This window comes from Aureobasidium melanogenum, assembly GCF_000721775.1.
Source record: "Aureobasidium melanogenum CBS 110374 unplaced genomic scaffold scaffold_9, whole genome shotgun sequence".
Classification (NCBI taxonomy): Eukaryota; Fungi; Ascomycota; class Dothideomycetes; order Dothideales; family Saccotheciaceae; genus Aureobasidium; species Aureobasidium melanogenum.
In genome coordinates, this window is record NW_024470061.1 from 68,907 (window position 1) to 93,597 (window position 24,691).

A 24,691-nucleotide genomic window follows, 5' to 3' on the forward strand; every position below is an offset into this window, starting at 1 on the left:
AGAATAGCTGTGAAGCTTCGGACAGGCCGCCACCTCACGGGCTCAACCGCGTGCTTGCCGCAACTTTGTCCTTTACCGAATTCAACCATACGTCTTTGGTGAGAGGCTTGCAGGCTGCAGCTGCTCACCAGTTCAGAAGACGCCGCCACTCATTGACGGCCGCCACATACAGCTTGGGCTGAGCTCACTCGCACAGCAACGGTTCGTGGCGGGTGGGCAGCCGCGCACGCACGCCCAGTCCTGTCGATCGCTCTCGACCCCGAGTTTCAAGTTACGATTGAGGTCTTGCAGAGAAGCTGCTCCAAGCGTTTCTTCTGGAAATGCTTGTTGGGAAAGCTGCGCTCAGTTGCTAGCTTCCTTTCGGCTGCTTTTGCAGAATTGTTGCTCGTTCTCGTTGCAATGGAAGACCTGCTGAGTTACAGTTCAGCCTTCCAGAAGCCAGCAAGGAATTTGTCCTCAAATAGCAGCGCTGAGCGCTTTGACATCCCCATGTTCCACTTTAATCTCGGTCGGATCAGTTCGTGGACTTCCTGAGGCTACCAAGGTGGAGCTCTGCCTACTTAACACGGCAGCAGTGTTTATTTGCGGTGGTGCAAGTGCTGTATTCACGTTCGTCGTGTGGAACGTTTACATCCAACGGCCATTGAAACCCCGAAGGAAGCAGTGTGAATACATACAGCCGTTGCAATTTTGTCGATGCAGAAGTTACGTCAGGCATCAGTGTCTCGAACAAATGATTGCCGAAATGCTTTTTCGTCATCCAATAGTAGGTCTCCCAACCCCTTGTCGTAGCTCAAGTTGTTGAAGCTCGACTCTCAACGTGCTGCGGCGGGGAAAAGTAGACTTGGCGTTAGTGTAGCTCTGTAACCCGATTCTGACAAGGCTGTGATTGATTCCGCTAATAATTTATTGTTGTGTCGTCGACCCGAACCAAAGGCGGAGCTGGCAGGTTATAAAGTCGACGATCCTGGCGCACTCGTTTCAGCCGTCCTCCTTCCCTCTCTCTCTTCCTTTCTCTTAACCATCTTCTTCTGAGTTGATCCTCTTCTTGTGAGTTTCGTCAACTGCCCACGATCACACGTTTCACGGAGCAGCTTCTAATCCTCAAGCTTGAAAGTTCAATTCAGATTCACAACATTCACAATGTCCTCCGAGATGGCAACCCACCTGAAGCCCAATGGCGGCGCTGAGTTCGAGAAGAGACACCACGGCAAGACTCAATCCCACGTCGTACGTTGAATACCCCTCCTCCATGAGCTGGTAGCAAATCTTTCTTCGTGACACGGTGTCATTTCTTCGAGGCAGGAAGCCGAAGACTGCTGCTACTTGGTGGGGGAGCTCGATCGTTTGCTTCTCAGCACAGCTGAGCTGACGCGATCATTTTTGGCCCCCACTTTGTTACATGCATTTTCAGTTTCACGCTTGCAAGCTTATGCACATACGTTGCTATTGTTGTCATCCGCGTCATGTCCTGTGGTGCGGTCAAGACACAGCACTCGCCAGCTCGCCAGCTTTACAATCCGGATTCGCAAGGTGCTGACTTCATGAAAATAGGCTTTCGAGAACACCTCCACCTCGGTCGCTGCCTCGCAGATGCGCAATGCCTTGAACAACCTGTGTGACTCGGTCACCGACCCCGCTGAGAAGCAGGTGAGTTTTCTGCATTTCGATAGCTGTGCGTTTTTAGCATCTAACGCAGATGGATAGCGTTTCGAGACTGAGATGGACAACTTCTTCGCTCTCTTCCGCAGATACCTCAACGACAAGGCCAAGGGCAACGAGATCGAGTGGTCCCGCATTGCTCCTCCTAAGCCTGAGCAGGTCGTTGCCTACAATGACCTTCCCCAGCAGGAGTCCGTCGAGTTCTTGAACAAGCTCGCCGTCCTCAAGCTCAACGGTGGTCTCGGTACCTCCATGGGCTGTGTTGGTCCCAAGTCGGTCATCGAGGTCCGTGACGGCATGTCTTTCCTCGACCTTTCCGTCAGACAGATTGAATACCTCAACCGCACCTACGGCGTCAACGTCCCCTTCGTCTTGATGAACTCGTTCAACACCGACTCCGACACCGCCAACATCATCAAGAAGTACGAGGGCCACAACATCGACATCATGACCTTCAACCAGTCCAGATACCCCCGTGTCCTCAAGGACTCGCTCCTCCCCGCTCCCAAGTCGGCCAACTCTCAGATCTCTGACTGGTACCCTCCCGGTCACGGTGACGTTTTCGAGTCGCTCTACAACTCCGGCATCCTCGACAAGCTGCTCGAACGCGGTGTCGAGATTGTCTTCCTTTCCAACGCCGACAACCTTGGCGCTGTCGTCGACCTCAAGATCCTCCAGCACATGGTTGACACCAAGGCTGAGTACATCATGGAGTTGACCGACAAGACCAAGGCCGATGTCAAGGGTGGTACCATCATTGACTACGAGGGCCAGGCCCGTCTTCTCGAAATCGCCCAGGTTCCCAAGGAGCACGTGAACGAGTTCAAGTCGATCAAGAAATTTAAGTACTTCAACACCAACAACATCTGGATGAACCTCCGCGCCGTCAAGCGCATTGTCGAGAACAACGAGCTCGCCATGGAGATCATCCCCAACGGCAAGTCGATCCCCGCCGACAAGAAGGGCGAGGCCGATGTCAGCATCGTCCAGCTCGAGACCGCCGTCGGTGCCGCCATCCGTCACTTCAACAACGCACACGGTGTCAACGTCCCCCGCCGTCGTTTCCTTCCCGTCAAGACCTGCTCCGACTTGATGCTCGTCAAGTCTGACCTTTACACCCTCAAGCACGGTCAGCTCATCATGGACCCCAACCGCTTCGGTCCCGCTCCCCTCATCAAGCTCGGTAGCGACTTCAAGAAGGTCTCGAGCTTCCAGAGCCGTATCCCCAGCATCCCCAAGATTCTCGAGCTCGACCACTTGACCATCACTGGTCCCGTCAACCTCGGCCGTGGTGTCACTTTCAAGGGTACCGTCATCATTGTTGCCAGCGAGGGTCAGACCATCGATATTCCTCCGGGTTCCATCCTTGAGAACGTCGTTGTCCAGGGTAGCTTGAGACTTCTCGAGCACTAGAGAAAAAGATTGTTTACAAATCGCGTGTCATTACGGGAAAGGTTCAAGAGACGCAGTAGATACCACGGAACATTCAGTAATTATTTCATTTTATTAAAGTCATGGCGAATTTCATGCATCTTTTTACACACTATCAAATCTGTTCCGATACTGTTGCCAACTTGTGATGCACTGAGGGCCAAAATAACATCATGCCGGAGATTGCGGAACGCATTGGCTGACCTCATAGCGTTTCATCAAATCAAAGACTAGAAAATGATGAATATTCTCCAAGGAGAACTTGCTGATATGTTGTATTTTGGAAGATGCTACAAGTACACAGAGAGCAACAACCATGCGTCTTCAATTCTTGTTGCATGCAATAATAGTGTCTGGTGCGGCTGAAGGGCAATCATGACATAGGGCTGTGACCAGGCTTGGCGGGCGCGGCACGTAACGTTTTACCTTTCCGGAGGCTGGTCAATGATGAGTGTTTGGGAGTTTGTTGGCGGGTCTTCCGGAGACGATCTTTTGTAACGCGGTTCAAAGTCCCTTGCACCGCCAGGACTGCTTGATGTCTGGGTGTATCTAAGTGCGGCCATGTCGCGTCGTGTCACCATCGCAACAACGACCCCCATCTAGTTCTCATCGCCGCTGTCGCCATAGCGCGGCGATGCAGTCATCTCAGGGCCCTCCTGCTTCCGCATCTAACCAAGCCCCCGATTCACAATCCTCGACCCTCAACGCTTCCAACCACATCTACCACGACTCATCCTCGGCCGACAACCGCATCGTCCGCTCCATCCCACCATGGGTCCTCACCGAAGACGACAGCGACGATGAGTCGGTCGACCAGACGCAGCGCCTACTACCTCCCTCCAATGCTGTCCCCGCCTCTCATCACTATCTCCCCGCTCCGCCGACCCAGCACAAAGCCCCTGGCCGCAAATGGGATCACATACGTTCTGCCGAGCCTCCTTTGCTGGACCAACCCATAGACACCAACCAGCAACGATGGATTCCCTACATGCTGTCAGGTCCTCAGCCAAGAGGTGTGCCTGGAGCCAGACTTGTGTCTGAAGCCTGGATGGACGAAAACATGCCCCATCTCACATCTGCTTGGCATGCTGCTGAACCCGAGAAACCCGAGGAGAAAATAAAAGGTCTGTGGCTATTCACCCCGGAGAGACGGTCAAAAACTTTTGCGCACATCAAGGTATTTGTGAATTACACCCTGTATCTCTGCTGTTTGCTGATTTTCCCGCAGCGCATCATCCTTAAAAATCCTTTTGTTCCCCTCGTCTTCCGTCTCATTGTTCTGAGCTTTACTGTGGCCGCCCTTGGACTAGGTGCCAGAGTGTTCCACGAGGCCGACGCAGTCAATCGCCAGGGTGATGGTCCTTGTAGCAAGCGTGCCTCGACATACATGGCCATCGTATTGGACAGCGTCGCCGTGCCTTACATTGGCTACATCACATGGGACGAATATCTGAGCAAACCGTGAGTAGCAGCATTGGTGACCAGCTCTGTAAACAAATTGTACTGACTCGTCTCGTCACAGGCTCGGACTTCGAAGTGCTACGGCCAAAGTTTCGCTCCTTCTGGTTGATCTGTTTTTCATCGTCTTCTACTCATCGAATCTCTCACTGGCTCTGGACGCATTGGACGATCCTCGGTGGGCTTGCTTCGATCACAACGAATCTCTCTTGTCAAATTGCCCCGCTTCTCCTCGTATATGTCGGTCACAACAGGGACTATCTGGCGTTTTGGTTGTTGCTTTGATAGCGTGGCTTTTTACTTTTGTCATCAGTGTCCTAAGAGTGGTAGAACGTCTTCGTTAGTTAGGAAAGGCGAAGCATCATGTTCCTTTGTAATCAATCATGCTACTGTCATATTCATGTATCTATTTATACACATCTAGATCTTTCTTTATTATTACAGCTTAGCTATTTGATTCGATCCGACTCGACATTGTGATGATAGATGGCTCCAGATCTGCCCGGGGGTCACAGCGCTTGGGAAAAGATGGATCTGCGTGGAGCATCGAGGCAATAATCGGTCTGCGCCGAGAACATATCTCTAATTAATCATGGAAGAACGCCGCAGAAAGATCTGTTCAGTATGTGGCTGTGTTGTGTTGTCTTGTGGCTGGCTAAGCCACACCACCTGCCACAACTCTCGACGTCACTTTAAGATCTAGTCTGCAGTACAAACGCATTTCGCGATTTCTTTCTTTCTCTTATTATCGCCAGCAGTAGAACCACCGACAAGACGCTCTCTCTGTAGTCCACCGTACTGACTGCACGACACAACATGCGCTTGTTTCTCCTCCCCATCTCAACACGGCGTACGCTCCTCTACTGTGATCGCGTCGCAACCCAAGTCAATGCTAGCGGAAAGCTGTCCTACCACGATCGCATAGTCAACAAAGCAAATGAAACATGGGCATCCTGGGAAAACTCACCCAACAAGTACAAGAAGAAACTCACCGACTACGGCAACATTGTCTTCAACCGCATCTCCTACGAGGAATGGGGGCTCAAGACATTGCCCTCGTCTACTGCCGACCTGACGCCTACTGAAATCGTCTTCCCGGGCCGCTTCCTGAACCAGAAAAAAGTACCGGAGATCTTGAGGAGAATGGCTACGGAGAGACAAGGGTTGCATAAGCAAAGGTTTTGGGGTAGTTTGGTTGGATTGCCTTTTACCATCCCAGTTGGCTTACTACCGATTATACCGAATATTCCTGGGTTCTATCTTGCTTTCCGCGCTTGGTCGCATTTCAAAGGTCAGTTTGAATACTCTACTGGTTGCTCTCAAGAAGTGTTCATTGCTTGCTGCGTTGATTGAGCATTCTCAAGCAGTAACCCTTGCTCGCTGCATGGTTCAAATAAACAAACATCGGCACGTGAATATGCTCGCTAGATCACACGGCCCATCTCACTTAGAACAGTTTGCCGCGATGAGAGACTGCTGATAATGATTCAACATGCTAACTGCCTCTCAGCGTACTACGGCTCTAAATATCTGGAAGCTCTGATCAGTAGCAAGGAGCCCTTGATCAAGATGTCTCCGTCAAAAACCTTGGACAACCTTTACGCCGCAGGCTTGATACACCCTTCTCGAGAACACGCAAGGCAAGCTGCTCTGCCTTCAGAAAAGTTCCAGGAAGTTGCCGAACTTGTCGCTCAGCAGACAAACAATGATGCCTCGGATGTCATGCTGCTCAAGCGATGGAACGGCAAGCTGCTCGCCGAACGGTTCAATCTTCCAGGCATGGAGCTCGAGATCGAGAGAGCTGTCGAGCAGGTCCAGAAGAACATCGAAACCGACTCCACAGCATCAAACGTGAAGGGAGAAAGTACGACGACCACAGCGGGAAACTCGCTTTCGAATGAGAAAAAGTAACGTGCTTCTGCTTCCAATCCCAACTCTATTTGTGTCCATTTCCAAATTCACTGGATCCAACTCTTCCTCTTCCAACACCAGGTGTATGTGTATTGGTTCTATGTCTGGATCTTTCCTCTAACCCGGTGTGATGATTCTTCGATCAGGAATGTAAGGGCACGTTCTCTGCGGCTTCAGCGGGCTGTATATCCTCCGTCGACCGGCAATGCGACCTACGACACTGTTAGCATGTGTTCTGTACTTCGCCACTTGCTGCATACTCCTGTTATCCATGAAGAGTCTTCCGAAGCTAGAAACACAGCAGCCCTTGCGATGTCGTCCGGGATGCCCAAGCCCCGGAACGGGTGCAGGCTGATTATGTGATCTTGCGTCTCCCCGTCACTCAACATCTCGCTCGTCATCTGGGACGAGATCCCTGTGTTTGTCGTCAGTACTCACGAACTTACAGAGGACACGTCCGCACTCACACCCAGGACAGATACAATTGACATGTATCCTATGAGGCGCGCAGTCCAACGCAACCGCCTTCGTCATGTTGACAATGCCACCTTTGGAAGCACAGTAGCTAGCAAAGTTGCTTGTCCCTACCGTTCCGAAGATACTCGCGACGTTGATGATCCAGCCGCGGTCTCCATTTGGGTGTGGATCTTGGTTGAGCATTTGCCTTGATGCATACTTACACCCAAGAAACACACCCTTCGAACACACTTGCTGTATGTCATCCCACAGGTCCTCGTCGGCGCTCCAGATCGGCTGTAGTGTCTCGAGATCGAAAGTAATGCCGGCGTTGTTCACGAAGCTTGATTCAAGGCGTGTCAGAGTCAAGCGGCTTGTCTAAGGATACTGAACATACACGTCAAGCCGGCCATAATGGGACACTGTCGTCTGCACCAGGTTCTCTACATCCTGACTGCTTCCCACGTTCGTGTTGACAAACAGAGCATTCCTGCCACTTCTGAGGATGACATTGTGTGTTGCATCATCAGCAGAATCGCTGTCGCTGTCTGTTGTTGAATCTGTGTCGGCGCACACTACGTGAGCACCCTCACTGGAAAAGCGGAGTGCAATCGCTCGACCAATCCCTGAAGATGAACCTGTTACGCTGAACGCTTGTCAGCTGATGCGAATGGACAACATTGGTCGAAGATCTGGACGACACGAGATGCCAGTCACTTACACTGCTACTTTGTTATGCAGCCGTCCACAATAACCATTATCCATCGTTGATGAAACAAACTGCTCCTATAGCTGTGTTGTTTGTCAAAGTCTTTTGGGGGTTGTCCTGGAAGTAGCAGCTTGTGCACTGTGCTCTTTCGACTAGGGGACCAATGACCATACAAGCTAGTCGATAAGGAACAGCAAGTGGATCTCAGCCAAGTTTGGTTGCTTTCCGATCAGTTCTGTACAGAGCTTGAGGCCGTTCGAGAAGACCGCGGTATGGATGGCTTGCCTATACGACAGCCCAGTTTCGATGACCCCTGCCCACTGTTGCAAAACAGCCACCAGTGCTAGGGCTGAGAACAGCCGTTCAGAAATGATGCAAAGGGTTCGCTGCGACTGCCCGTTATGGGAACAAGGCTTTCTGGCTGATGTGCCGCCAAAGGTCTGCAGGGTGCAGACCAAGACCGGACCAACGGTCGGAAACTTGTGGGAGAGTGATGAAGTATGACAGAGGGCCAAATTGCGGCTCGGGGTCCACACCGGCGGAGGGGTGCAATGGACCGTTCCTAATGATCCTGATCTGTGCTAAGACTTATTATTGTGCTCAAAGATCATCCTGTACTCAGCCGAACCAACTGGCTAACAAGACTGACCCGAGTACGCGTCTAGCGGCGGCGGCATGTGGGGATTGCAGTACTCGGCACATACTGGTGTTCTGCCGGCAAACCCTTCCAAATCGCTGGCGATCGACCGGCAGTTATGGTTTTAAGGTGTTTATTCGGAACATGTAGTGACCCTTGGTGGATTGATCGTACCAAACCCTACATCCAGGAGGGTCAAACTGACATGGGGACATTCCCGAACCTTTCAGCTGGTTGCATCGTGACGGATTAGATCCAGAACCATGTAATTTTCTCGCCATGCATGACGTTAATGGTGAACTAGTCGTAGACATCGAATTTGGCATGCCTTTTCTCTGACCGGCAAGCAATTTGGGAATAAGTCATCCGTAGGTCCTTGTAGAGTAAAGTGTTCCAAACCAGCCAGGATTTGCAGACCGTCGCTCAAATAGTGAGACAACTAATCATTGCCAGCTCTAAAGATTGGCTAGGCGGTCACTGCACACTCAGAGAAAGCGTACATTGAATCAGAGAGTGGGAGAGGTCAAGAGCACGCACGTGATCATCATATACAGAAAGCTACGTACATGCGACCCGCGGTTCAAGACTCGAGTAGCACACGCAGTAGTCACAGTTTCAGCAGTTAAGCGTATGCAGACCCGTTTGTCTTACAAAACGAACTGGTCGCCAGCCCCAAGCTTTGCCATCAATCAAGATTCGGAAATAGGCGTTTACCGACCGGCGGCTCTGTCTGACTCTCGTGACATGGATTAGAGAGGAAAATAGGTCCGCAATTTCATGCCATGTCGAATCCTCGACTCAGACTTTCTTGCTTTATACGACAGTCATACGAAGAATGAAGCTACCTTTCCTTTCGCTCACACGCACCAATCTTCTTGATTAATTGTCGTCTCGATGCGCTTGGCAGCACAAGAAACAAGATTTGACCATGCAACTCTTCAAGAGACGTTTGACGAATCGACGCTCTCGAGCCTTGACAGGTGGACGCGTCCCAGCCACATTTTGAGGTCTGGTTCGATGTCTCGACTCTGTCTTGAAGTTTACAAGTTAGGGCTTGGTTAGCAGCAACTTCATCTTGGTAGATCTCGACAGGGAAGTTTGAAGTTCTTCAGGCGCTGGCCCGTCCTCTCAGACGCGAGACCGAGCCCGCGTCACTCGAAACAAGCGAACGGATCTGCGATTGCGCTCATCAAGCTATGATTGAGCCAGCCATCTTCTTAAGAGAGCCACGACACCAAAGATTGCAACTCTAATCAGTCCAGCCACCACCAACCACATCAACAACACATGGCAACGAATGCTACCCTCGTGCATCTTTCTGCGCCGCGACGACTGAAGTTATGATAGCGCAGACGAACCTCAAGCTTCAAATCAGAAGCTACACATCTCGAACCATGCATCCAGAGAAGTTTCTCGGGCCAGGAAGTCGAATGCAGCTACCTGTGATTGTGAGCGCGGGAATACATGTTTGTTGGACTTTCCAATCTCGGTCCGCCTAAACAACGCCGTTTGAACCCATCGATTTACGACACTTTAGTCTCACGCAAAGATTGCAAATGGTAGAAGGATCTTCATGACGTCTGCAAGTACTGATGATCAGTTTTGGCATGTTGTCCCTTTGACTTCTGCACGCGTCTGAGCATACCTTAGTCTCGACGCGGACTAAGAGAGGTTCATATCAGTCTCTATGGTTACTGGTCGACCATCAAAGTCTTAGCACGTCAACCTCAATGAAGGCGCCGTACATCTTGGTGTCTATTTTCTGCGACAGCTAGCCACATTGAGAATACCGCTTCATCCTTCGTATCGCAAGCTTCAGTATGCTTCGTAGCGCTGTCGCTGATGGCTCTATAAAGGGTTGTTCAAACAAATACATCCTATAAGTGTTACGAAAGATACGCCGGGCTCAGATCAGATCTTATGGACAAACTGCTGAGTTCTTATCCCTCAACGCAACACATGCCAACGACTTCGTATATCGATTTCGAAACTCCTCAGCTCTTCTTCGCCGCGCATAATCGCCTAAACGGCGAGTTTCCGGGTCGCCTTGTCTGTTTGGTAGCTTGTCGGATCGCACTAGACATAATAGGATAGGTTGCTAAGCGGCTAGTCTTAGACTACCTCTTTCTTGTCACCTGCTCACACTCGACTAACGCTCTGAACCAGCCCTTATACAGGACCTGATTACTGATCATTGGTACAGCTGAAGTCAGTAGTCATTCTAAGGTTTGTGCAAAGGGGCCATTTGACATTGATACGGCCTTTCAAAAATAGGTTTCCTGCTGCTGCTGCTGCTACATTAGCGACCTCACAACAGTGTTTTGCATTGGGCTCCGCAAGCTTGGTTGACAACGATACTGATCTGGCTCTCATAGTCTCGAGGGATGTGATCTAACACAACGATCAGCATACATGTTTTCGGGGAGCCGGGGTGCAGGAGGGAGCGATTCGCTCATCTCTGAATGACCTTACTCGCCATTCAAGGATCTTCCAGGGTGCGTCTACACCCGTTGAATAGCGTATGGCTTGCAGACTGCCTATTGCGCCCTGTAACACCTCCGATTCGCTGCAGTCCCCTGTGTGCGCGCTATCCGACGGACGTGAATAAACCCTGCACAGTGCACACCATGTGCACCATCGCCGACGTCCGACGGATCAACTCGTCTCGGATGTATCACAGACCTGCGATTCGCTTAGCGCGGATGGGATTCAGGTCATCGTTGCGAGTGCGAGGATCACGGTCATGTATGTTTGATATTGCAATTCAGTCGCGTGTCAGTAATTCCACAGCAGGGTCCGATTGCATGAGAGGTGCTGATACGATGCACAAGCAGCCTGTGAATCTTCATTGGCGGAATTGGCCAATAACGCCCGCTTCGCCCTCACCCCTGTCAGTGGCTGTCGTATTCAACTCACGAACAAACATCAAACTCCAAGTGACACACGTCTCGACTCTTCGCTCAGCTGGTACCAGAAAGTGTCTGCAAATGATGGCATCTGCTTGAATCACAGGAGCACAGCGCATATGGGCAATCTTTACGAAACGCCGTCGAACTTCCGAGCTTGATTTGATCTTTCGCGCTTTCAGATTCTGCAAATCACCAGTGTGGCCGATTAGACACATGCATCTGGAGACGAGTACACAGTCAAAAGTAACCCTAGGTCAGTCGTCAATATATTGAGCAGAAAACCAGGAGCTCGTGATGGAGAGGATTTAAGTGAAGCAGTACCGTTGTACCCTCCAGCATTCGATGAGACCGATGAGTGAATGCAACTAGTATGCCAGGCTCAAGAGAGCATAAGTTGACTGTGACTCCAATTTCGTCTACTCAGTTTGGTTGTGAAGGTGACGTACCGCGTTAGCAAAAGCGGAGTACTGAGCTTCGAGAAACTGTCATGATCCTGGAACTGCGCGGCTTTCAGCATAGGATATTAGCAACGAACACCGGAACATGGTGGTGGGCCAGCCCTTGAGAGGAAAGGGCATGATACGACTTGCTTTCGGTCAGCTCGGAGCCCAACGTCCTTGCATTGTACTTGGTTACGGTCTCTACAACTACCAATGTGGCTAACACGATCTTCAGACTGATAAGACCCTCGCGCGTGGGCATAGATTAAACTTGGGGCGCATGAACGTTAAAGTAGCGGCGCTCAAAGTCAAGCCAGCATGCGTACCACTATGTATACGACAAGGCGTTTATACATGTGCCTGTGCCCCCGTGTCAGTCGCTTCTGTAATCATGCAAATACTGAAACAGGCAGTCAACCGCAGAGCCTCGGTCCGCGCTCAGGACAAAGCTGAGTATCGCTGATCACCCCTGAGAAAGGTATGTGCTGAGTGCAAGGAGATTTACAATTTCACATGGGCTGAAAAAGAAATCTTGGTCGTCGGTACGCAGTGGAGTAAAAGCCGAGGTTACACCCGTGGTTCTTTCTTCCGATGGGCTTGGTGAGGTCTTGATTGCAACTTCCAACGTCGGCTCACGAGTCAGCCAAAGAGATCTGGCACCAGTTTCGCGAGATCCGACTCACTTCAGTTCACTCCACGGAAGCCATCGGCTGCTCCGCCAGCCTCATTTGTATTAAGTGGGACCATACGGACCCATCGCCGCCATTGGTTCTTGGTTTGAATGTCATCCGAACTACTTTGCTACCAGCCTATTACCGGGCGACAACTCTCGCAGTCGTCCTCGCCGAGGTGCGATTCAACCACCATGTACAGCTTACGCAGATCTATGTTTGTGAGGGCGTGAACACTCCCTCGACCGAGGCATTGGAAATTCGACAGATGTTAAAATGCATCAAGCAGTTGAAGAACTGCAACTCAGAGGACCACTAAGTCAGCTTCGTGCAAGCATACCTAGCTGTCAAAGGAAGATGGAGCTCATTGTTGATTGACATATAAGTCGAGTAGGTACGTGTTCACCTGAAAGACGGTCAGGGCTTAGGGACTGCTGCCTAGCTCTATCCTATTGCGGTCATCGAGCAAGTCGGGTCCTCGAGACGGGTCTTGCAAAACATGTGCGGTGTACGCCATGACACTCAAGGTCGAGTGCGGGTGAGCTCAACGTGTCTCCAATAACTTGTTTGAATTGGTATTATCTGGTGAGCTGTAAGCTTCTTTTCGGCCTGCATCTCTTGCGTGGGCACCCATATACTGCTTCTTCTGTCCTACTCGACTCGAAGATTGAGATACTTGGGAGGGAGGATGACATTGATGTTGTGAGCACAGATATGAGAATAGTGTGACTCGCAAAAGTCACGGGCACGGCAGCTGCTTCGAGAAAGTGAAGCAGGTAACTTATCTCTCACGACGGCGGAAGATACGATGGAATTCTGCACCTTTGTCTCGAGTTCAGATCGAGTATGTTTGCACTACGTGCTGTTCCTGTTTGGAAAGGGATACTCGAGTAGTAGGAAAGCCAGAGAAGCTGGCCGCCGAGGTAAGACTCAGGGGCTGCATGGTTCATACAAGATCATTATTCGAGCAATCGCGCTGACCAATAGGTGTCACATACGCAGTAGTTGGCAGTACTGCTGTCTTGACCTAGCTGTATGCATTACTTCGCAGACGTGTTCTCATCTGCTTTCAGATGAGGATCAATGAACAAACTGAGTTGAGTGCCTTCCGAGGCAATGGATTTGCCGGAAGGCGAGGGAAGGAACGTTGTCCCCGTCCTGTGACGATTCATGGGCCACCCAGAGATACAACCATGCCTCCACGTCCTACTAAGCATATCTGCTCCCTCGTCCGTTGCACAGGGCAAAAGCATTGAAATGCATGATCGACACCAAGATGTCGCAGCCCGTTATCACTGTTCTTATGGATGAAGCAGCATTGTACACTAACATTTTCCATCAGACCCGGTTGGCTGGACTCCTTGACAGTCTACGGGGTGTGCCTGCGTCCACTGAATGGTACGTGGCTTACGAGCTGGACAACACCAACGATTTGCCGCAATCCTTGTATATGCAAATGCATGCACTATCCAACGGCTTGGAAAACACTCTCACTTCTGATGAGTACCCAGATGGCAAAGCTATTCGCCAGCGCTCAAGTGTGTGCTAGTCATGTCACATATTAATGTTAGGAAGTTGTTCCTCGTGACCGCTTACAAGGGTATTGATGCACCTGGTCAAATGCATGGCAGGCTCGAGCCAAGCTAAGAATGTGGAACGCAAGTGGATATCTCAGAAACCTGTTCATTTACTTCCTTGGCCCGTTCATGCCCTTGGTTCTCGCAGCAGTATGTTCGGGGAGTCGGGCTCCCTGAATTGGTTCTATTCACTTTCGGTTTATCGTCTCATTTGTGGGTTTCTCGCTCTTCGCGCCACGTTTCGCTCTCTGATCATCAACCGGTCATGTCCGAGATCTCTCTATTTGCTGGTCGCTACTTCCCTTTGTTGTTCGCCGTTCGACTCTTCGTAGCATCTGTGTCAGAAGTCAGGCGCATGCTGCTCTCCCTCTCGCTCTTTCCTCGTGCATTCAACAGACAGCAAGCTCACATACGATCATCGCGTTTTCAACTCATGACCAACTTCAATCCACCTATGAGCAGCTGAACTTTGCCACGACTGTTGCCGCAGACTCATGCTGCCACTTTTCGAGACTCCAATCCTTTTTACGATCATCCTGAGTCTACACATCCCAGTCGTGCTACAGCAAAAGAGCAGCAACCGACACGATACACATGGACTCGTGCCCATCATGCCAACAGCGATGGTCCCTCCTCCGAACCCAACTTCTTTCCTCGTGGCTCCGATGGAGAGGCAGCTAATGGAAGAACGTAGGGTCATCGCCGCTATCGTCATTGTCCCATCCTGCCAGCAGCAACCAACAAGACACAAAAGGGCTCATGCCTTCCGTGCCAACAGGGATCACCACACCCCTGAATCCAGCTTGTTTACACGTTGCGTCGATGGATGTAGCTGATGAAAGAATGCAGGAACGTCGCGTGCCATCGTCAACGTCCAAATCCTGCCCATCCCAGTCCATCAATTGGAGTTATGGAACACCGATCTCTGTAACGTCTACACGCTCTCGATACAACTGTCCCTCCTGGCCCAAAAACTGCCGTAGAAACTCGTTTCAAGCGGTTGCTCTGGTGCACCGACCCCTCGCTCTATAGCGGCAGGTCCAGCATACAAATTTCCGTAGATGGCAGCTTCTCAAGAGGACACACAACGCTGTTTATCAAGCAGTTGTCCCTAAAGTTGTCATGGTAGACACTTCTCTTGGGATCGCCGTATCCGATGAGTAGCAATCATACTGCGGACGACTAGTCAAGACAGCCGTGGTTCTCGGTCCAGATTCAACCAGATGGTCGCAGCATTTGCCAGAGAAGATAGTGCGTCTACGAAGACCAGCCCTCGCTGCACGGCAAGCCCCTCAACCCGATTCTGGTATCACGCCAGAGGAAGAAGTGACTCGCTAAACATACATAAGAAAGAGTGATCGTCCAAGCACGAGAAGAACAGTCGACAACCTTTAGGGGGTTTGACGCACAAAGACCCAGGAGACGTCTACGATGAACTTGATCGACAAGGCAACGAGACATGTAACAGGATGTCGTCGTTTCGTCTAGACATGGTAGGTCTTCTCTTGCATACAAAATCATGATACTTTTTGGATCAGCGGACTCCGTAGAAGCAAAATTTGATTGTACGGTTGAACTCCAAGGGTTCTGTGACACCCTCGATACATCTGTTCCTCTTTACCCAAGGACTATCCCGTCAAAGAAAGAAGTGATCGATTACACGCACAAGATTAGAATACCTTTCGCATTGGCGCTTTCTGTAGAAGCAAGATTCAATTTTACAGTTCAATCTCACAAGTTCTGACTACCAAAGGGACATCCGCGGGCGATTCAAATCTCTTCAGCTCATTGAGCATAGTTTGGTCAGTCGATAACAGATAAGCGACAAGTTCTCGTCTATATAATGTTGTGGATGGTTGATCAGAGGGTCACCCTGTCATAAACTCCTAGTTCAACCTCAGATATCGCTCTGTCCTCGATCCAAGCTAGCATGCAACGAGTGCTAATCCTCGATTCTGAGGTGACATACATGGTAAAATACGCTCAAATGTTCGCTTTGCTATCAAACCCTGCCAAAATGGGCAGTCCTATCTATTCTACAAAATGATCATGATCTTCTGGCTGCCACTCTTTGGAAACGGAGCAGGGATTACATCTCTATCCAGCATGCTCAACGATCTCGCTAACAAGCTTGCCATCCTTGATATAGGTACGGAACTGCTCGGGTAGGGGGCACTCCTTGTAGTCGTCTTGTTCGGTCTGAGGAGGGAGGTTGACGTTGATGCTGGCGCACTTTGAGGTGTAGATTTCAGTGTTCAAGCTCTCCTTCGAGAGGTAGATGGAAGCACCGTCAACCTGGTCGAGCATGACGGTCGGAAGGGTGCCGAGAACCTGCAGGGCAAAGTTGGGGCACTTGATGACGTCGACGGATGAGATGAGGTCGTCTATAACGAGGTTTGTGCGCGGACTGTTGTCAATGCTGATAGCGTTGGCCTTTCCGATCAGACGAATAGTAGCGTTCTTGCACTTTGTGATAAGAATGGACTGTGTGGCCGAAACCTCGATTTCAATAGGAGCATCGGCATCTTCGAAGTTCTCGATGATCCATTTGTTGCCGTCCAGTTCCTTCTTGGGCTCCTTCTTGGGTGTAGACTGGGCGATACCCTTGCCACGAATGCTGTCAGGCTTGGGCTTAAGCTCGGGACCTCTGCTACGGCTACGGTTGATGCTGTCTTGGCTTCCCTTGCGGTCAGCGACGGTAGAGCCAGCGCGTAGCGAAGGGTTCTTGTGCGTCATCTCGCTCTTGTCGACCTTTCTCAAGCCAGCTGTAACAGATTCACCTCTGTTAAGCTGATCGAAAACAGCACCCATATCACCACCGCTTGGCTTAGCAGCCGGAGGCGGACCTGGAGGAGGAGGAGGGTTGTCGAAAGTAGGAAGCGGTGGTGGTGGGGGAGGTGGGGGAGGACCACCTGCAGCACCAGCAGGAGCAGGAGCGGATTGTGAAGAAGCGGTAGAATTTGATTTTGCGTCCTTGAGAGCCTTTGCGAGGTCCATGCCCTGAGCGTTCCATGTGACACCAGCGGCATAGTGGCTGCGGATGTATGATTGGAGGTTCTTCCAGATGGCATAGTAGGCTTGGACGTAGGCGACGTGCTTGGGGTCCCTGTTGTATGGTCAGTGGACTGGAGTGGACACGGAGCGAGGATTGGCAACTGACTTCTCCTTGTATTCCTTGAGGACTCTGTTTCCGAACAGTTGAACACCACCCAAGATCTCAGCAACATAGTCGGCGGGCTTGCCCTCAAAGACAACCCACTGTAGACCGCCCATACCCTCAGCGACCATGTTTAGGTGATCCTTGAAGGGCGAGGCGCGATTTGAGTCCTTGATCTCGGTGACGGTGCCCATCTCTTGTTGCAAGTCCTTGATGAGCTCGGAGAAGGCAGGCGAAGTCATATCGGGCTTCTTGGCCTTGCTGGCGATAACGAGGTACTGACGCTGGGCAGCGAATGCGCGCTCGACGGCTTGTGCCTGGCAGGGATTAGAATGGTCGCAGGTTGGTGGTTGTCGGACAGGGGTGGTACCTGAGTCTCAATGTTCTTGTCCAGGCCCGAGGCAGATGTGACAAACTTGGCGACGTGGTCTTTGATCAGATCGTCCATATCCTGAATAGGCTTGGGGAGGCTCTCGGCCTGAGGAGTAGGAGCGGCAGGGGTGGAAGCTTGGGCAGCATCTTTGGCGACACCAGGAAGCTCAGGAGCGCTGGAAGAGGAAGGCAGATGAACAGCGCCAGCATCAGCGACGGTGCCCCTAGGTTGCTCGAAAGAAGGAGCCGAAGTAGCAATGTCCTCGAGGCGGGATGTGGCAGCTTCGAGTCTGAGGCGCGTGTTAGTAAGAGTAGTTGACATGCGAAGCTTCACAGCAGACGGACCGCTTGATCAGGGTGGTGAGGTTATGCATCCCGATATTACTCGTTGTCGTCGCCATGATGGGTGGTGTGCTTGAATTGACAAGATGTTAACTTAAGGTACGAAGTCGAGGTCGACGACTCGAATGTCCATGGTTGGCCCTGGACCCCGGCCTGGCACTCCGCCAATGCACGAGCCAAACACTGAAACAAGCCACTTCCGTCTTCCGAACTCGACAACATCATCGCCAGCATCGACCTGCTCGACAAACACGTCCTGTCTCGACAAACACGTCCTGTCTCGACTCTCTGCATCTTGCTGCGCACAGTATGCATCCTATAGATTTCTGTACTACTGGCATGTTCATCATTGGTCAGTACATCACTTGCTCCGTGCATATCTGTCTCGTTGTTTCACCTGCCAATCTGGAAATGCTAAGTCGTCTCCCCACAGATGACATCTACCCTGCCCCATCTGCTAAAGACCAGACTCCTTTTCTGAACATTCCTGGTGGTGCTGGTACCTATAGTGCTCTGGGTGCGAGAGTCCTCTCCCCGTCGTCTGAGTCCAACCGAGTCGGTTGGGTAGTTGATGCTGGTCATGACTTTCCCGATTTCCTACGTGACATGATAGCTGCTTGGGATACTGCCGTGCTACTGAGATCGCGCGACGCTCCGACAACGAAAGGCTGGAACGGTTACGGCGCTAATGAGCACCGAGGTATGCACATCTCCAGAGAAAGTCTGCCTCTGCTGAACTGAATTCTTGCAAGCTTTCAAGTATTTGACACCAAAACTCCGCATCACCGCAGAAGACTTGTCACCACAGCTGTTGACGGCAAAGTCATTCCATCTGATTTGCGCTCCAGCCCGTTGCGTCGATTTGGTCCAGGGGATCAAGTCTCGTCGGGCAGCGCTCGGCCAGTCCCTCGACGAACCTCTCTTTATCTGGGAGCCCGTGCCTGATCTCTGTGTGCCCGCTGAGATGGACAACACTATCAAGGCGCTCGAACACGTCCATGTCATAAGTCCTAACCACGCAGAGTTGTCAGACCTGTTCTCGGTCGTCGGAACTACTGAGTCCGGTGATGTTGATCGTCAAGTCATCGAAGCTTGTAGCTCCAAGCTGCTTGCCAGCGTGTCTAGCGAAAGAGCATCCAAGATAGCGGTAGTTGTGCGGTCAGGCAAGGATGGATGCTATGTTAAGTTGGCATCCAAGCAAGCATGGCTGCCAGCGTTCCACGCACCCACTCCAGCCAAGGTTATTGATCCCACGGGCGGTGGTAACGGCTTTCTTGGAGGATTGGCAGTCGGCCTCGTCAGAACAGGTGATGTGGTAGAGGCATGCAAGTGGGGTAATGTAGCGGCGAGCTTCATGATCGAACAAGTAGGAGTGCCAGTGCTGCAAGTGGAAGAGGGAGTAGAAAGATGGAACGGAGTGATAGTGAGAGAAAGAATGGAGGAGTACTCGTTGCGATGCAGGAAATGAACAGCAGTTGGACAGCAGTAGTGGTATTGTGTGGCTGGTCTCAAAAAGAAGAAAAAATACAAAGAAGCAGGCCCCCAAAACTCCGATTTACTTCGTATAGACAGCAGATTTAGTTGTCGGTGGATGTGAGAGAGCGCTCGTGCTCGCGGATCTGACGGCTCCAGCTGTGCGATGGTCGTCAGTATGTGGTTGAGTGGTGAGAGGTCGGGCAGGAGAATATGTACTATCTGCTGGGGAAGAAACGGCCTTGCTCAGGCATCTTGTAGCGGTGTTCGCGTTCGGCGCTCAAGCTGAAGAAGACGCCAGCGACGAGGACAACCGAGAGGCCCATGACGGCAGTGTTGGCTTTCCAGTTCTTGGGTTGTGAGTACCAACCACCGGCGGGGGACCAGACGTGCTTGGGGTAGCTGGAAGAGTGTCATTAGCGACTATGGATAGCAAGTGGTTGTCTGCGGTGCGAGAGTGGATTGCGTATGGGCGGAGGAGGGGTCTTGTTGGCGGGTCGATGGTGGGTTGTGGGCACAATGGGCATTGCAGAGGATGCAAACGTACGGGATCTTGTCGCCGGCCATGGTTTCTGAGGAATTGAAATTGTGTTGGTCGAGAGTGGACTACTGGGCAGCTCGCTCTCTCTTTGGTGGTCGCAGTGCTTCGGTTCCGCGACGACGAAGCCAAGACTTGCGGAGCGCACAGACACTTGCTGCATGTTGGTTGGTGATGGCTGGCAAAAATCTTGCCCAGCGACGACGACGACGAGGTGCAATTGCTACACCATCAAGCGCATTGCAACACAACACATGCGTCGCTCTCTACTGTCGCCCCGGGCTGTCCGCCTGTTGTCGCCCGCCTCGCCCCTAGCCTCCTCTCGCCGCTGTTTTGCCCTGTCCACCCGCCGACCACAAGATGCCCCCGTGACACCACAATCCGCAACACTGCCTGAAGCTGCTGCCGACTCTCCTCCTGCAGACCTCCCTACCGCCTCAGGAACTGCTCGCGTCTCGGTCAAGGCTTCTCGCAGGGACTCGCCCAAGCTCAGCGCTCTCCACGCCCGTCTCTCGCTTCCGCCGCGCTTCCCCAAAGAGACCCTAGGACGTTGTCTAGTACATCCCTCGGCCGACCGCAACCCTCTACACAACAATGCTTCTCTCGCCGTCATTGGCCAGGACCTGCTCGCCTACTACACCGCCGAATGGCTGTTGTGCAACTACCCTCGCTTGCCCACCGCCGTCCTGTTCGCCGCTCAGTATGCCTACTCAGGTCCCCGTACTCTCTCGGCCATGCGTGAGGAATGGGGTGTCGAGTCAGTCGCTGCTCCTGGTATAGAGGTTGATCCCGGTCTTTTGCAATATGCCCGCCAGAAGCCCGGCAACGCCATGGCCGAAGGTGCCATGCTTCGTCTGAAGGACATGCCATCTGCCGATACAAAGTCCGCCTCTGCCCGTCCTAACTCACAGTGGAACTACCGTCGCGGTCTGTCTTCTCGCATTGTCTACGACAACCAGTTCGGCGACTTGCACGAAGACCCAACCTCTGCTTCTACCTCAGCCCAGAGCCCTGATGGCGCCGTCACCACCGAGGAAGCTTCGGCAAGCTTCATCAACGCCGTCTTTGGTGCTTTGTACCTACACGCTGGCGCCCAAGCCACACAGGCCTTCCACAAGGCTCACATCCTCTCGCGTCACATTCCTCTGCACACCCTCTTCTCCTTCACTCACCCAACTCGCGACCTTTCTCGCTTGTGCGCGCGCGAGGGCTTCGAGCCGCCAGTCGCCCGTCTGCTTTCCGAGACTGGTCGTCACTCTCGTAGTCCCGTCTTCGTCGTCGGCGTTTACAGCGGCAGCGACAAGCTAGGAGAAGCCGCTGGCTCAAGCCTGGACGAGGCTCGTGTCCGTGCCACTGCTGCTGCTCTTCGTTCGTGGTACCTCTACTCGCCTCCTCGTGAGAACATCGTTCTGCCCAGCCAGTCCGCCACTACTCAATGGAAACCTCAAATGATTGACATTGGCGAGATTGTCACTTGAGATGTCTTTTAACGACTTGTAAATTCTTGTACTATCAGTTATACCTGCGTCCACAGGCCAAGAGGCTGCTGGACTATACCGCTTCGATCCGGACAGCCCTATAACCCCAGCCTCTATGCATCTCAAGCATTGTACCCGTGGCGTCCCAAAAGAGTTGGGGACAATTTTTGACTCCCCCTTGTTTGTATTTCCTGCATACGGATAGGCGTCAAAGGGATGGTGGGCTGTCGATTTATATCAGGAGTATCTATGAATCCCCCTCCAAAGATCCGAGGGTGTTTCAGTGTGTAAATATACGTTTTTCTTCTCAAGACCAATTCATCCAATGCCCCATGTGATGCCCCCTTCACTTCCTGTGAGTGATCAAAACACAAGTCTTCGAAAATGGTCGAATGACATGTTGACCAACTGCGCAACCATTCAGGTCAGCCATTGGCCATGCCTTCGCAAGTTGCGCTGTTTATACGAACCCAGCATTCTCAACACTGCCACACAACAATAGGCAAGCCAAGCCAATGCATCTTGGAAAGTACTATTTCTAGAAAATTGGAAGATGATCACCTTTAGAAGGAATAATCCTTCGGCAATAAGCACCGACGTCATGCCCATGGCACCTATAAATACAACATCACTGCAGAGCACACGCGGGGTACCCCAAACCCACTCTCTACCACCTTCCATATCACAGATTCTCCTCCTCAAGATATTACACCTATAACCAAACATGTCGCAGCAACAACCATCAACCCAAACCGCCGCAGACGCCACTGCAGCCTCAAAATGGGGCATCACACCCAATTCCTCCACCACTTCAAAACCTCTCGATCCAAATACTGGAAAACCAATCGACTGGGAAAACTTCTACGACGAAGAAACAAAGAAGGAGTTGAGAGCGAAGGGAGTAAATCCAGCTCTAAAGGCAGAAATGGAGTGGCACAAGAATCAGAGTGAGGGCAAGGGGATTTGGGGTAAAGTTGCGCAGACAGCTATGGGTGGGGGTTGGATTAGATGATTGTTTGTTTGTTTGGGGCTATAGCGAGATACATTCGACGTATTAGTGTTCTTCTCAAGATGCTTGAGGACTTCTGAACTGGTTGATTAATCGGCAAATTGTCTCGACAAGAATGTTCTCAACCAAGTGGCAGAAGACCTTTCCACTTTGGTCGAGAGGCCTGCGGCAAGACTATACGAACATTGTGCGATGGTCTCGGGCATCTGAAAGCTTGTGAGCGGCCATGGGTGCTCGAATCTCATGATGACTTGTATGATCCAACATACCGCACAGAAAGCCAGACATGGCCTTCTCCTCTAACAGAAGAGTGGCAAGCTGCCAGACTGGTTTCAGATTATCCCAGTGAGGGAGTGAGCGGCTAGCCAACTCTTGTGTTTCCCACATCTCACGGTAGAAGATGGGATGAATACACAAGTCTTCTCCCACTGGTAATGCAACTTTCACGTCAGTGGGTTCGATTCCAGTCTCCTTGAATTTGCGATAGGCAACTGCTGGCGTAGCATGTTTTCCGTATCCGAATCCTGGATCTGGAGTAGGAATGGAGGCAAGGTTTATATGGCCCTTTTTAGCCAAAAGCTTGAGACCAATTCCCCTGACGAGCGGATCTTTTTCATCCAGATAACGGATGGGTCGCGTCTTACGAAGACAAGGGTGCTGAGGCGACGTTGGCTGTTTCTCTTCCGTCTCTGACAGCTCGAGCGAGGAAAACCCGATGAATTCTAGAGCGTGTGCCGAAAAGGCTGATGATTCTGACCAGGCCGGAGAGGGACGTGCTGCCTGCTCCTGATTCTCTATGACTTTGAGGAGAATGCCGCTTTCCGCCCTGACCTTTGGCGTCATCTGCTTCGACACGATTTCGTTTGTGGCTTCCTGGAGATGTCATGGCCTGTGACTTGTATGAAACTGTCCTGTATGAGACTATCCTGGATGATGAAAACACCTCCCAGCAAAAGTATGGAGCCTGCAGAGAATGGCTTTATCACGTATTGATAACGCCGAATGGGATATGGGATTACTGTTCATCATTCTTTGTCATTTTTTTCCGAAAGACGCGCTTTTCGAGTATTTGATCACGAAGAAGAGAACAAAGCTCAGCCCCCGGGTTTGTCAAACATACGATAGAGAACTTGACAATGAGTATCCTAACCTGGTAGCGAGAGCGAATGTGTGTAGTTCGCTAAATTCGCTGCTCCGGTCAGCTTTGCAAAGGTGACCTACATCTTGCAGTCCTGTCTGGGCGAGGCCAGAAATACAAATTATGCGACCATGCGGATTCACAGAAGATGAGTATTCATAGTAGCTTGCAATAGGTTCTCAATTGCGGCAAGTCCTGGGCGAAGGGGAAAAGAAACTGGGTGCTGAGGTGAAGGTACAGCAGGGGCGGAGGATCATCGGCATGACGCGCAAGCACTTTGGTGGTCGCGCGAACGTGTCCGGAGAGCTTGAGCTTCAAGGGGACTTGATTGTATAGAAGATAGGCATACACAATCACCGCAATGGCAAACCGAGGATACGATGTGGTAGTTGATGTGGATGCCGAGGTTGGTCGCTCCATGCGCTCGCTCATTGTGAATTTGACGACTAACCCAGGAGCAACAGGGAGATCTCGGCCATACCGACCTGCAAGAAGACCTTGAATTCCACTCGTCCAGTAAGACCCCGTCGTCTTGTCGCAAACTTGATCCCTTTCTCTGACAGAGATCGCAGACTTTGAGACCCAACCCTCGACCCGTGGCAAGCTTCCTTCAGGCAACAACTCGTTCCTTCCCACCAGCAACAGCAACTCAGGTGGAAATAGCAAACACTATCTCTGGAGCATCTCCTTTTACGCCCAATTCTTCGATGTCGACACTTCTGAAGTCGCTCGCCGCTGCCGTGCTGCTATCTTCCCTCTCTCAAACTTCCTCGATGTCCTAGATGGAAACCCCGATCTTTACGGCCCCTTTTGGATCGCTACCACCGTAGTCGTTATCCTCTTCCTGACAGGCACAATCTCGCAATATCTGGCAAAAGAGGGAAAGAAACACTTTATCTACGATTTCACTCTGCTCTCTGGCGCTGCGGGTCTGATTTATGGATACACTTTCATCATTCCCATTGCGCTTTGGGGTGCCCTGAAGTGGTTTAAAGCAGAGTCTGCCAATTTGCTTGAGTGTGTCTGTCTGTATGGCTATGCCAACTTGATCTGGATCCCCGTCGCTCTGATTTCTTGGTCACCAATTTCAATCTTGAACTGGGTCTTTGTCGCTATCGGACTTGCCGCCTCAGTCGTCTTCCTGGTTAGAAATTTGTATCCTGTGCTGAGCGCCACCGATGTCAAGACGAGCAAGATCTTGTTGGTTGTCGTTGTGGCTTTGCACTTTGGTCTCGCCCTTGCCATCAAAATTTTGTTCTTTGCGTAAGTTCTGCTTCTTCTGGTTTTGAGAGCATCATACTAATCACGTTGATACAGGCATGG

General features: G+C 51.4%; 11 protein-coding genes across 11 annotated transcripts; 7 read left to right on the forward strand and 4 right to left on the reverse strand.

Moving 5' to 3' along the window:
* Window positions 1-1,143: 1,143 nt before the first annotated feature.
* On the forward strand, window positions 1,144-3,075 carry M437DRAFT_47794 (UDP-glucose pyrophosphorylase; the record flags this gene model as incomplete). Its single annotated transcript, XM_041021530.1, has 3 exons — window positions 1,144-1,230; window positions 1,555-1,650; window positions 1,708-3,075. The coding sequence occupies 3 exons, from the start codon at window positions 1,144-1,146 to the stop codon at window positions 3,073-3,075; spliced, it is 1,551 nt and encodes a 516-aa protein (XP_040880041.1).
* A 652-nt stretch (window positions 3,076-3,727) lies between these two features.
* Window positions 3,728-4,895, forward strand: M437DRAFT_47642 (uncharacterized protein; the record flags this gene model as incomplete). The annotated part of the gene is made up of 3 exons (XM_041021492.1): window positions 3,728-4,270; window positions 4,322-4,554; window positions 4,616-4,895. 3 exons carry the CDS (start codon window positions 3,728-3,730, stop codon window positions 4,893-4,895), a joined length of 1,056 nt encoding a protein of 351 aa, XP_040880042.1.
* A 472-nt stretch (window positions 4,896-5,367) lies between these two features.
* M437DRAFT_47414 (uncharacterized protein) lies at window positions 5,368-6,462 on the forward strand (the record flags this gene model as incomplete). The annotated part of the gene is made up of 2 exons (XM_041021446.1): window positions 5,368-5,842; window positions 6,062-6,462. The coding sequence occupies 2 exons, from the start codon at window positions 5,368-5,370 to the stop codon at window positions 6,460-6,462; spliced, it is 876 nt and encodes a 291-aa protein (XP_040880043.1).
* Window positions 6,463-6,635: 173 nt separating this feature from the next.
* On the reverse strand, window positions 6,636-7,683 carry M437DRAFT_47419 (putative short chain type dehydrogenase; the record flags this gene model as incomplete). Its single annotated transcript, XM_041021447.1, has 5 exons — window positions 6,636-6,674; window positions 6,723-6,877; window positions 6,930-7,261; window positions 7,316-7,564; window positions 7,640-7,683. 5 exons carry the CDS (start codon window positions 7,681-7,683, stop codon window positions 6,636-6,638), a joined length of 819 nt encoding a protein of 272 aa, XP_040880044.1.
* A 5,877-nt stretch (window positions 7,684-13,560) lies between these two features.
* On the forward strand, window positions 13,561-14,844 carry M437DRAFT_84067 (uncharacterized protein; the record flags this gene model as incomplete). Its single annotated transcript, XM_041028036.1, has 2 exons — window positions 13,561-13,822; window positions 14,711-14,844. 2 exons carry the CDS (start codon window positions 13,561-13,563, stop codon window positions 14,842-14,844), a joined length of 396 nt encoding a protein of 131 aa, XP_040880045.1.
* A 1,114-nt stretch (window positions 14,845-15,958) lies between these two features.
* Window positions 15,959-17,764, reverse strand: M437DRAFT_47818 (adenylate cyclase-associated protein; the record flags this gene model as incomplete). The annotated part of the gene is made up of 4 exons (XM_041021534.1): window positions 15,959-16,967; window positions 17,022-17,335; window positions 17,389-17,680; window positions 17,736-17,764. The coding sequence occupies 4 exons, from the start codon at window positions 17,762-17,764 to the stop codon at window positions 15,959-15,961; spliced, it is 1,644 nt and encodes a 547-aa protein (XP_040880046.1).
* Window positions 17,765-18,041: 277 nt separating this feature from the next.
* Window positions 18,042-19,200, forward strand: M437DRAFT_47985 (Ribokinase-like protein; the record flags this gene model as incomplete). The annotated part of the gene is made up of 3 exons (XM_041021569.1): window positions 18,042-18,084; window positions 18,166-18,432; window positions 18,485-19,200. 3 exons carry the CDS (start codon window positions 18,042-18,044, stop codon window positions 19,198-19,200), a joined length of 1,026 nt encoding a protein of 341 aa, XP_040880047.1.
* A 109-nt stretch (window positions 19,201-19,309) lies between these two features.
* M437DRAFT_74935 (uncharacterized protein) lies at window positions 19,310-19,772 on the reverse strand (the record flags this gene model as incomplete). Its single annotated transcript, XM_041026327.1, has 3 exons — window positions 19,310-19,364; window positions 19,425-19,607; window positions 19,753-19,772. The coding sequence occupies 3 exons, from the start codon at window positions 19,770-19,772 to the stop codon at window positions 19,310-19,312; spliced, it is 258 nt and encodes an 85-aa protein (XP_040880048.1).
* A 225-nt stretch (window positions 19,773-19,997) lies between these two features.
* M437DRAFT_84071 (ribonuclease III) lies at window positions 19,998-21,221 on the forward strand (the record flags this gene model as incomplete). Its single annotated transcript, XM_041028037.1, has 1 exon — window positions 19,998-21,221. One exon carries the CDS (start codon window positions 19,998-20,000, stop codon window positions 21,219-21,221), a length of 1,224 nt encoding a protein of 407 aa, XP_040880049.1.
* Window positions 21,222-22,404: 1,183 nt separating this feature from the next.
* M437DRAFT_84072 (uncharacterized protein) lies at window positions 22,405-23,073 on the reverse strand (the record flags this gene model as incomplete). Its single annotated transcript, XM_041028038.1, has 1 exon — window positions 22,405-23,073. One exon carries the CDS (start codon window positions 23,071-23,073, stop codon window positions 22,405-22,407), a length of 669 nt encoding a protein of 222 aa, XP_040880050.1.
* Window positions 23,074-23,729: 656 nt separating this feature from the next.
* On the forward strand, window positions 23,730-24,635 carry M437DRAFT_47927 (Yip1-domain-containing protein; the record flags this gene model as incomplete). The annotated part of the gene is made up of 3 exons (XM_041021555.1): window positions 23,730-23,774; window positions 23,833-23,884; window positions 23,941-24,635. 3 exons carry the CDS (start codon window positions 23,730-23,732, stop codon window positions 24,633-24,635), a joined length of 792 nt encoding a protein of 263 aa, XP_040880051.1.
* Window positions 24,636-24,691: the final 56 nt, after the last annotated feature.